Genomic DNA, 12,306 nt, shown 5'->3' on the forward strand with positions numbered 1-12,306 from the left:
ATGAGAAGTTACTAATAAATACATTTATTTTCTTTGCCAGTATTCACAGAAATTAAGATATCATTAACTAACAACAGAGGTCTTTCAAAGAATGAATCTTAATTTTTGCTCAAAACTCAGGTACTGTTTTACCTGTCTATATCTTCCAGCTTTTCATCTATGAGAGGTCCCATCTGGTGGCACATTGCTAGAACAGAAAGACATTAAAATATATCAAAGTAATAAAAATTTCCATACTGCAAGTCATAAAGAAGCTTTATAAAAACTTATCACATAGAAATGTGTAGATGCATTTTTTTCATGTATCATTACTATAACATGTATGCCAAAAAAGCTATAGTAACAGAGGCAGTGTCATGACAATTTAAGAACAAGATGCAGCAGTTTTCAGTAGTGGCACAGTTTAGAAAGTAAATTTAAAAAAGTAAAATAAAAATAGAGTGAAACAAAATACATTTAACATTGGGGGATTGTAAAACTTCAAACTATTTTCCACAAAAATGTTCAAGTGAATCTGAAAGGTCCCTCTTCAGGGAATAAATTTGCCACCTCAAACTAAATCACGTGCTCAGCTAACATTACTGCAAAACAGGTTGCAATAATTCAAGTCATCTGCACATCAAAGATACTAACAGCACATTGTTATTGCATTGGAATCCTGCTGCTTGGGGGAGAGGGATTTTTTCAAACTAATAACATGTGCAAAAACCAACATAAAAACTTAAGAGAAGTAGAATGGAAAAGCACTGAAATAAAGAAAAATGCACCCCCTGAAACTCTCAGCACAAGGACATGGGGTTCATGTAACTGCCAAGCAAACCACAGTTAACTAACAGAAAGACTGAGTTTGTTAAATGTAAAATAAACAGCCAAGGAAGCTGAAAGGGGATACTACTGTCTAGCCCTATTTGAGAATGCAAAATATGCTCACTTATCCAAGCAATGAACTATTTACTAATCAAGAGATGTATCTAATCCCAAGAGTCACTCAACATTCAAGATGAGAGAGGAGAAAAAAGATTCTGGCATCAAAGATGACCTAAATGCATTATAAGCAGCTCTGGAACACTGTTTTCACTTCCAGTTTTCCCAAATTAGAGATCATAGAATCATAGAATCTTAGGGGTTGGAAGGGACCTCGAAAGATCATCTAGTCCAACCCCCCCGCCAGAGCAGGGTCACCTAGAGCACATCACACAGGAACGCATCCAGGTGGGTTTTGAATGTCTCCAGAGAAGGAGACTCCATAACCTCTCTGGGCAGCCTGTTCCAGTGCTCTGTCACTCTCACAGTAAAAAAATTTTTTCTGATATTCACCTTAAACCTCCTTTGCTCCAATTTGTATCCATTACTCTTTGTCCTATCACTGGTCATCACTGAAAAAAGCTTAACTCCATCTTCTTGACACTCACCCTTTACGTATTTGTAAACATTGATGAGGTCACCCCTCAGTCTCCTTTTCTCCAAACTAAAGAGACCCAGCTCCCTCAGCCTTTCCTCATAAGGGAGATGTTCCACTCCCTTAATCATCTTTGTGGCTCTGCGCTGGACTCTTTCAAGCACTTCCCTGTCCTTCTTGAACTGAGGGGCCCAGAACTGGACACAATACTCCAGATGCAGCCTCACCAATGCAGAATAGAGGGGGAGGAGAACCTCTCTTGACCTACTAACCACACCCTTTCTAATACACCCCAGGATGCCATTGGCCTTCTTAGCCACAAGGGCACATTGCTGGCTCATGGTCATCCTCCTGTCTACCAGGACCCCCAGATCCCTTTCACCCACACTGCTCTCCAGCAGGTCAGCCCCCAACCTGTACTGGTGCATGACATTTTTCTTCCCCAAATGCAAAACTCTACACTTGCCCTTGTTAAACTTCATCAGGTTTTCCCCCGCCCAAGTCTCCAGCCTGTCTAAGTCTCTCTGAATGGCAGCACAGCCTTCTGGTGTGTCAGCCACTCCTCCCAGCCTGGTGTCATCAGCAAACTTGCTGAGGGTACATTCTGTACCCTCATCCAGGTCGTTGATGAAGATGTTGAACAACACCGGTCCCAGTACCGACCCCTGAGGGACTCCACTAGTCACAGGCCTCCAACTAGATTTTGCCCCATTGACTACAACTCTCTGACTTCTTCCTTTCAACCAGTTCTTGATCCACCTCACTGCCTGATCATCAAACCCATACTTGATCAACTTATCTACAAGGATGCTGTGAGAGACGGTGTCAAATGCTTTACTGAAATCAAGATAGACCACATCCACCGCTCTACCATCATCTATCCACCTAGTAATTTCCTCATAGAAGGCTATGAGGTTAGTCAAACTAACCTTACATGACTTACCCTTGGTAAAACCATGTTGACTGCTCTTGGTGACCCCCATCTCCTTGATATGTCTAGAGATAGTGCCAAGGACAAGTTGTTCCATCACCTTTCCAGGGATGGAGGTGAGGCTGACCGGTCTATAGTTACCCGGGTCCTCCTTCTTGCCCTTCTTGTAGACTGGAGTGACATTTGCTATCCTCCAGTCCTCAGGCACCTCTCCTGTTACCCATGACTTACCGAAGATGATGGAGAGTGGACTAGCAATGACCTCCGCCAGCTCCCTCAGCACCCTTGGATGCATTTCATCCGGACCCATCGATTTATGGATGTCCAGATTACGCAACTGATCCCTAACCCAATCCTCATCTACCTGGGCAAACTCCTCCTTTATCTTGACTTCTACTGGGGCTATATCAAACTGGGGCTCATGGGGAAAGCCTGCAGGAGTAAAGACAGAAGCAAAGAAGGCATTCAGCACCTCTGCCTTCTTTAAATCCTCTGTCACCAGGGCACCCACCTCATTCAGCAGTGGGCCTATATTGCCTCTGGTATTAGTTTTGTTGGCTGTGTATTTGAAAAAGCCCTTTCTATTGTCCTTAACCTGACTTGCAAGGTTAAGTTCCAAGGAGGCCTTAGCTTTCCTAATTGCCTCCCTACATCCTCTGACAACAGACCTATATTCCTCCCAAGTGACCAGCCCCTCCTTCCATGATCTATAGATTTTCCTTTTCCATTTGAGTTTGCCCAGCAGTTCCTTTTTTAACCACGCTGGTCTCCTAGCTCCCTTACTAGATTTTCTACCCATTGGGACACACTGATCCTGTGCTTGCAAGAAGTGGTCCTTGAATGTTGACCAGCTATCTTGAGCCCCTTTACCTTCTAGCACTCTGTCCCATGGGACTTCCCTTAACAATTGATTGAGGAGGCCGAAGTTTGCTCTGTGGAAGTCCAGGGTTCTGGTCCTGCTGGGTATTCTGTTCCTCCCACACAGGATCCTGAACTCCACCATCTCGTGGTCACTGCAGCCAAGGCTGCCATTGACCACCACTGCTTCAACAAGGCCCTCCTTGTTGGTGAGCACAAGATCCAGCAGCGCTCCTCTTCTAGTTGGCTTATCCACCATTTGCATTAAGAAGTTGTCGTCAATGCACTGGAGGAACCTCCTAGACTGTGAAAGGCTGGCTGTGTAAGTCTTCCAGCAGATATCGGGGTAGTTAAAATCTCCCATGAGGACCAAGGACTGTAATTGTGAGGCTGCTTTCAGCTACCTGTAGAAAGCCTCATCAACTTCCTCATCTTGATCAGGAGGTCTGTAGTAGACCCCCACAACTGTGTCACCCATACCACCCTGCCCTTTAATTCTCACCCACAGACTTTCAACTTGCCCCTCATCAGCCCCTGCACAAAACTCGATACATTCTAGCTGCTCTCTCACATAAAGAGCAACTCCACCACCTCGCTTCACCGACCGATCTTTCCTAAAAAGCACATAGCCATCCATGGCCACATTCCAGTCGTGTGAGCTGTCCCACCATGTCTCTGTTATTGCTACCAGATCATAACCCTTAGACCGCTCACAGACCTCTAACTCTTCCTGTTTATTGCCCATGCTGCGTGCATTGGTGTACAGGCATTTCAGGAAGCAAGTAGAGCACACTGGTGGGACCAAATCCTCCTTAGACCACCCCCCTTCAGGCCCTGGTATGTTTCTCTTGGGCTTGTCCCTAACAGACCCAGTTTTCTCCCCTTCCCCCTTCACATCTAGTTTAAAGCTCTCTCAATGAGCCCTGCTAAGTCCTGCCCCAAAAGCCTCTGCAGAAGATGCAGAATATCCTGAAAGCCTCTGGGCCATGATGGGTGAAAGGGCATGACTGATGTGTTCCTTGAAGGCAATGCTAGATGAAAGAGAGGTGTTGTGTAAAAGGCACCCATCTGCTTCTTCGAACCTCGGATCAGTAACACATTGACAGAAATACTGAGAAAAGATGTAAGACCTGGTATAAGTTCTGCCTACTTTTTATGTATAACATGAAGTGTGGTAAAAGGCACAAGAACTGCTTACGTGTCTGTGTGCTAACATGATGACTGCACTGCTGCCAACCACAAACCCTGGGCTCCTGAAAATGTTGGTATGAGCTCTCTAATAAAAAGACACCAGTCACCAGACAGCTGAATGGCAGAAGAAAATCAAGTGTTTTTTTGTCAAATGTTGATCAGCATCTGCCACCACTGGCAGGAACCCAAGATCCAACACACATCTATAACCAAATTCCTGGAAACTATGCCAAAAATAGTAACTACCCAAGGCCTACCAGAGCAGAGCGATCATCTGTTTACTCTGAAGTTTTCAGCTTCTAGGAGTAGTCCCACGATTTAATATAAAATTCAGCATTGTTCTAATGATCTCACAATGCATTTTCAATGAAGATCCTAATATAAGCCATAGCTGGAGGTTGGTTGACAAGCACACCTTTAATTTCTTTGCCACTGTCCTGGACCAGATATAGGCAATCCACTTCTTAAGACAACACTCTGTAACTACATTTGGTACGTGAAAGAATAAAACAATTCATGTTTCTTTTTACCCTCCTACAGCTTTAGTGGAACAAGAGTATGTGCAGACATATCACTGATGTGCAGTTCCTAAAAAAGGATTCATTTACAGGTATGATGAACCAGATGGGTGTATAAAGATGGAACCTATCCAAAAGCTTACAAGTTTGTGCAACTTTGCCTGATTAACTTCTAGATATATCTGGAATCTGCCAGTTTCTTAACAAAGAAGAGAGAGTTATGGGTTTGATGGGTGGACTGTTCAGTGGATAAGGAACTGGCTGGATGGCTGCATCCAGAGAGTAGTGGTCAATGGCTTGATGTCCAGATGGAGAGGGATGACAAGTGGTGTCCTTCAGGGGTCTGTAATGGGGACCAGTGCTGCTTAGTATCTCCATCAACACTATAGACAGTGGGATCAAGGGCACCCTCAACAAGTTTCCAGATGACACCAAGCTGACTGGTGTGGTCAATATGCCAGAGGGATGGGATGCTATCCAGAAGGACCCGGACAACCTAGAGAAGTGGGTCTATGTGAACTTCATGAGGTTCAACAAGGCCAACTGCACTGGGGTAGGAGCGATCCTTGTTGTCAATACAGGCTAGGGGATGATGTGATAGAGAGCAGGCCTGCAGAAAGAGACCTGTGCGTACTGGTGGACGAAAAACTGGACGTGAGCAAACAATGTGCACTAGCAGCCCAGAGGGCCAACCCCATCCTGGGCTGCACCAAAAAAAGTGTGACCAGCAGATCAAGAAAGGCTATTCTGCCCATCCACTCTGCTCTCGTAAGGCCCCACCTGCAGTACTGTGTCCAGCTCTGGTGTCCTCAACACAAGAGGGACACGAACCTGTTAGAGCAAGTCCAGAGACAAGCCACAAAACTTATCAAAAGGGCTGGAGCACCTCCCCTGCAAAGACAGGCTGAGAGAGTTGGCGCTGTTCAGCCTGGAGATGAGAAGGCTCCAGAGAGACCTTATAGCAGCCTTCCAGAACCTGAAGGGGCCTACAGGAAAGCTGAGGAGGGACTGTTTACAAGGGTGTCTAGCAACAGGACAAGGGGAAGTAGTCTTAAAGAGCAGGGTAGATTTAGATTTAGCATTAGGAAGAAGTTCTTTACAATGAGGATGGTGAAGCACTGGAACAGGTTGCCCAGAGATGTGGTGGAGGCCCCATCCCTGGAAACATTCGAAGTCAGGCTCAACTAGGCTCTGAGCAACCTGATCTAGTCAAAAAGGTCCCTGTGCACTGCAGGGGGGGTGGACTAGATTATCTTTAAAGGTCGCTGCCAACCCCATACATTCTATGATTCTACAAGTCAACAATTCTATGAAACAAAAAGTGAGAAGTTAGTTACTGCTCAGGCCCTTTTCTCAGGTATGCTTGTGGTGTGCAGATGAAGCTGAAGTAGTTTCAGCTTAATTTCAGTTTGTTTTGATAAAGGTAATTGCTAGAGAGGATATCAACAACAAAAAGCCCCACAACATCTTCTCACCCTCAAGATGAAGCAATTCTGGGAGGTCTGGCTGGTCATCAGATGGATCCGCACTTTGTAACATCTGCAAGAGTTGATCCATTTTATCCTAAAACACAGATTGTATAATTAGGGCACATGTGGGGTGATGGAGAATTAACACTTTCAGGATAATAAATTAAAGCAGCTATTTAAAATAGCCATTGGGATCTCTTGGGATTTGGAAATTATCTAGACTAACTTTAAGAAAATACAAATCACATATGCTACTTCACAGAAATGAAGATGCTTGAACAAAGAAAAGTCAAATTACAAAAATTATTAGTAGAAACAAGTTTAATGTGGAGAATAGCCCTTTATTCCTATAAAAACTAAGTCCTTTAAAAAATATTTTCTAAGCAGTTTCTATTTTTCCATTCTAGTTATTAAACTGCAATGCTACCACCTAGTGGGATTAGTGCAAAGGTTTTGACAGAATACATTAAAACAGCATTTTAAAAATAAATTAGAACTTAAACCTAAATTCACTGAAAATCTATCCTGCATTTTCTAAGGCAATCAGAGACATGAACAAAGTCATTACTAATATATATGAAAGGGTTTCTTTAAGACGATGTTTGGAGAGGATACACAGTTGACTTCAGAATAAGTCATCCTTGATTAAACAGTTTAAGTGCAACCTATATATAAAAATACCAAAGAGGGGAAAACTATCAGGCATAAACTCTTTAAAACTATGTCTTGGAGTGAACTATATTGCTTAACCAAACATTACATGTAAATTATTAAACATAACTTTTTAGCTGAGTGCTATCAAATAAATAGCCTTTAACAGTCCAGATTTATATAGGCTGTATCAAAGCAGAAATGAAAACCACATTTTTTCCTTATTAACCCCAGGAAAGGCAGGAAGAAGCCAAATGAAGTACTTCCTTAAAAATTATACTATGAACATTTTTAAAACAAAACAAGACACTAAAACTAACAGTGAATAACAGAAGACAAAAACTGGAAGGCACCTCAAGGCAGGCCTGAGATAAACTATTTGGGCAGATTACAAACTTAAATCTATTGGCAGGAAGAGTATTTATGGCAGGAATTACACGGGACTTCAGGAAGGCAGTAACTGATTTTTCGCTTCAAAAAAACAATGACAGAACTCTAGTTGAGAAAGAAATGCAAAGTCATGAGAGAGAAAGCAAAAAACTACACAGAACAGTCCTAAGGCTCCTGGGAGAGAAAGGAGGGGAAAAAAAAAAGAAATCAGAAATCAGAAACCACAAAATCAGAAAGAAAAAGGCAAAGAAAAACATCCTGGGCTGAGTAGCTGGGAACCTTGCAAAATTAGTGCAGTGAGATTGTGCTAATCTCATTAATTATTACTTAAAGGGCAACCAAAAGCTCACAGTTTTCAGAGAAGGAAAGAGACAGTAGTGGTTAGTCTGGAAATAAATATAAATCAGCATTCAAGATAGGTATCACAGAGATATCCTGAAAGACTTAATGCAGAACTTGAAAGCAAATGTGTCACTCCAACCAAGCTTCTAGTTTGGAGGTGAACAGCTGTACAGTCCTGGAATAGGAGCCTAAATGGCATGCAGTTTCCAAATCAAGTTTCTGAGATTCCCAAGAACTTCAAGACACATGAACAAATTAGAATACTGCAGATTATTATTATTATTATTGCTGTTGTTGTTATTATTATTATTATATCAACTTTCCCTTCCCACTCTCTTCTGATTATGTTTTCCCAATATTTCAAATTGCTTTTTAAGTACATGATGAAAAGGTTAAACACCACTTATTTAAATGTACCAGCAGTTGAAAATCAATACTTTTATCATGCTTACTTCATCAATATAAACCGGTTCAGGCTCAGGTTCTATTGTCTCTACTTGAACTTCATCACTGAATTGCACTGTTTTCTTCTCAACTTTCACTGTAATATAAACAGACAGATTTTATTTTATAAAATAGAAATAAAAAATGGCAAAAATGTTTTAACAGTTAGCATGTTGATTAAGTTTTTTGCATTTGAAACATTTACTGTGAAAATGTAAAAAAATTAGTATGTAGTAGACTTTTGAAGGCCTAAACAATCTCCACAGGCTTAAACAATTTACATAAATACATCTGTAAATTGTAAAAGAGAGATCAGTTCACACAGGCTAACAGAAATATATTTTAGCAAGTAAATGTCCTTACCATAGTCTTCCAGCACGTAACATAGTTATCAATAAGTCATCAGGAAAACAGACTAAGGCACAGAGAGAGACTGGAAGAAGCAGGGCTAATGAGTCAGGTTTAACAGAAAACTAGTAAAAGCATCTGTGACAAACTGAAGATTTCTTTTTCTCCAGAACAAAATACAGAATAAAAAGTTGTTGAATTTTGCTATTCTTTCTCTATCGAATAATACCTGCAAAAGCATCTCATTGCTCTTTAGTGGAGGCCACAACAAAAAAGCTGTCAAATAATACTTTTATCATACTACTCTTACCAGCTAGTCTTAATATAGTGAACAGGTATCTCTTACAGAATGTAATTCTGCTGACCCGCTTGTACCATTGGCACATTCATAAGGAGATCACAGGAGATTCATCTTGCAAACTCATCAGACTTACAGAAATCAATTCTAGCATCTTCAAACCTTGTCTAACATTTATTATTTTAATATAAATAATTAAAGTAGATTAGATTTATATAAACAGCAGCTAACCAGTATGTAGAAAAACAAATCCTTCAATTACGGACACATCCACACCAACAGTACGTAGGTAACCAGGCAAAAAGGCAAACTGGAAAAACCTGCTGTTGCCTACATTTGCCTGGGTGTCAATGGAGTTGTTAAACGAGTCTCAAGGAAGCTACTGACAAAGTCAGCAGTAGACAGCATCATATTTTTCAGCAGATGCCAGCCTGGGCAACTTTGGTCTGACACATAAAGATACAACTGGTTTTTTTGAGAGCACAACAAGGGCTCCTCAGTTTTACTTTGAATATCACATTAACTTGCAACTGAATCATAACCCCTCGGGTCATGGCAAGGCTTAACATGTATACATAACATGTATACATAAATTACTTACTCATTTCTGGCTCAGCAGAAAGATCAGCTGTTACAAAATTAGATGGAAACAATCCTACGCCCTGATGAGTTTCACCTTTCCACCAATTTGGATCACTAAAGATAAAAAAAATAATTATAAACCTCATACATTAAAAAAAACATACTCACATAGAACTTTCTTAAGAATTACACTTTACAAAGCATTTATGTTACCTGTACATAAACACAATTTGTATATGGGCAGAAATCTTTATACAAGAATCTTTATGTAGTCATATTTGTATGTAAAAAATGTGGGAGATAAGTGGAGTATTTAATATGTAAATATCTTTTACTGCAATTGTACTCCAATGTATGCATCAGCATAGGAGATAATATTAATTTCAATCTATTTTTACTAACATACTTAGAATAGGCATTCTCTGTAAGTTACCTGTCATCAAGGATAGTTATAAGTTCTCCAGCTTTAAAAGTTAATTCGTTGTCTTCAGCAGCCTCAAAGTCATAGATTGCACGAACCTTTCGACCCTCATGTTTGTGATTTGTTAAAAGGCTTGAGGTGCTTGGATACAAACTGGAAAGTGTTGTTTGTTGTTGCCTTTGTTCTTTTAGTGACAGTTCAATAGCTACAAAATAAGTTACTCACATTAAATTTCCATATAAAAAGGGGTTTAATTATACAAAAATTTAACTCTGAAAACTTTCAGTATCATTCCATTCCTGTTGCATCATGATCAGTTCTGCCTTTCACTTAGAAATAATAGTAAAAACCAAAATGATGCTTTACAACAAGAGAGGACAATTCTGTCCATAGATTTACTGAGGCTTTCAACATGGACAGGATGAATAAATCGCACTCAAGCACAAATGAAGTGAACTTCACATAACTGAGTGAAGTCAATGTTTTATTTTTATATTATTATCTTGAGCTGGTGTGAAGTATTACATTCTCAGTAGCATCTACATAATGTTCAACTTTTCCAGATCGCTCAAAACACAAACATGATACAGCTGTTCATGTACGCACTGTCTCTCTGTTAGATCAGGACTCTTAACCTGACTTCACAGACATAGAATCACACAGACTGGTTGAGATTGGAAGGCACCTCTGCAGGTCATCTTCTCCAATCCCCTGCTCTAGTACAGCCACCTAGAGCTGACTGCCCAGGACAATTCCAGACAGCTCTTGAGTATCTCCAAGAACAGACATTCAAAAACTTCTCTGACCCCTTTGGTCAGAGAAGAAACCATTAGTGACATACACGGAGGGGCTCATGGCAATTTCAATAAAGCAATGTTATACTAGATAGTAACTAAACAAAAAAAAACAACACCTATCCAACATGAGAAACTGCAAACATCCACCAACTACGAGCCCAAGAACTTCACTCATACAGTGTTACAACCTAAAGCCCAAAGCCATGCTACATACAAGGGCTAACATTTGATGTCTTTACATTGCTGAAGTTTGACCTCAAAAAACAGTTAACTAGACCATAAAGATCAAACCACCCTAAGAATAACTCTTCATGCATGTCTGGATCATTACATGGCCTTTAAATATACCTTAGTACAACAGTAAATCAAAAGAAACCATCCTAGTTTTGTTTACTGGGACTGCAGTGAGACATTTAACAGCCACTTATGCTTACAGCAATCAAAGCCTTAAAGTATACTACAGAAGCACTATTCAGAGTTTAAAGTTATACACAAAATATGGAATCCAAATTTGCATGTAACTTTTACTATAATCCTTATTTTCTCCTTCCATCAAATGTTCAAACTGCAAATGAATGTGCTTCATTTGCCCCAGGAAGAGGGAAAATGCAAGAGCAGAACTTACATACTCCACTACAGAAACATTTGATATGTCATTAACATGAGATTTTTTTAGATTTTTTTACTGTGTTGTTGCAGTTTAGCAAGGGAAAAACATAAAAACCAGGAACTTTTCCTATTTTTTACCCATAGAATAGTTTTAATCTCTGAATCTCCAGGAATGGTACAAAAAGAAAGGAATAGAAATCAAAAACACAATCCATAAATATATTCTTTTGCTTCCTTCCTCTATGTGAATATTTGTTCCTGCTTTATTTGATATTTACCAATATATTCATCACATCAACTCACCTTTAGCTAAATCTTCCTCTTCCTTTTTGTTGGCTGCTGTACCAGGATCTTTGGCAACTAGAGCTGGACTTGCTTTTGCCTGTTCAGCAGCCTAGTGAAAGTGAAAAAAAAGTGGGGGGGAAAAAGCAAAAGTGAAAGATATAAAAGGAAATTCAACAAATTTCATCTGTATTCATCTGATACACTTTAGACTTCTAGATTGCAGAGCATTTCACACCTCAAAGGAATGTTTTATTAAGACAGAAGAGATTTCATTTTGTGCACCAAACACATTACAGACAGAATTCAAGACTACAAACTGCAAAATACAAAACTGAGGATAAAGAGAATTTCTGGCACCCTTCAAGAACAGGCACAAAATTTAACACACCTGTGAACCAATAGCTGGGAAAGTAACTCCTTGCTCCTTAAGATTTTTTATCATAGCAGATATTAAACTAAGCTGTGGATCATTCTTGAATTCATCAGTCCATTCCACCATAAGGGCTTTCAGCTTTTCACAAACTTTTGGATGACCCTGCAAACACAGTAGAAAACAGTTAAATAATGTAGGAATCTGTTCTTAATTCCTTAATTTCAAATAATAGAATGTTACTGACAATACAAACTATCTAGAGACTATCTTGAAGTCAAATGTAACACGAAGGGATATCTTTACTAGAAAGGGAGAACAGTAAACCAGCATTGTGTTTGTACTAGCAGAATACATACAAGGCCCAAAAATAGAGTAAAACAGGTTATATAAAAGCCCTGTA

At 40.0% G+C, this 12,306-nt stretch overlaps 1 protein-coding gene across 2 annotated transcripts in view; it reads right to left on the reverse strand.

The window, feature by feature from the left end:
* The window catches only part of STAM (signal transducing adaptor molecule), a 40,504-nt gene that overhangs the window by 9,411 nt on the left and 18,787 nt on the right, over positions 1-12,306 (reverse strand). For both annotated transcript variants that reach the window (XM_051609413.1, XM_051609414.1), the window contains exons 5-11: positions 11,922-12,068; positions 11,552-11,642; positions 9,855-10,047; positions 9,441-9,535; positions 8,202-8,290; positions 6,373-6,460; positions 133-187 (exon numbers count right to left, since the gene is read on the reverse strand). In XM_051609413.1, the coding sequence (XP_051465373.1) occupies positions 133-187; positions 6,373-6,460; positions 8,202-8,290; positions 9,441-9,535; positions 9,855-10,047; positions 11,552-11,642; positions 11,922-12,068 (758 nt within the window). The remainder of the gene's footprint in view (positions 1-132; positions 188-6,372; positions 6,461-8,201; positions 8,291-9,440; positions 9,536-9,854; positions 10,048-11,551; positions 11,643-11,921; positions 12,069-12,306) is intronic.

The sequence above is a fragment of the Apus apus genome, chromosome 2 (assembly GCF_020740795.1).
Source record: "Apus apus isolate bApuApu2 chromosome 2, bApuApu2.pri.cur, whole genome shotgun sequence".
Lineage (NCBI taxonomy): Eukaryota > Metazoa > Chordata > Aves > Apodiformes > Apodidae > Apus > Apus apus.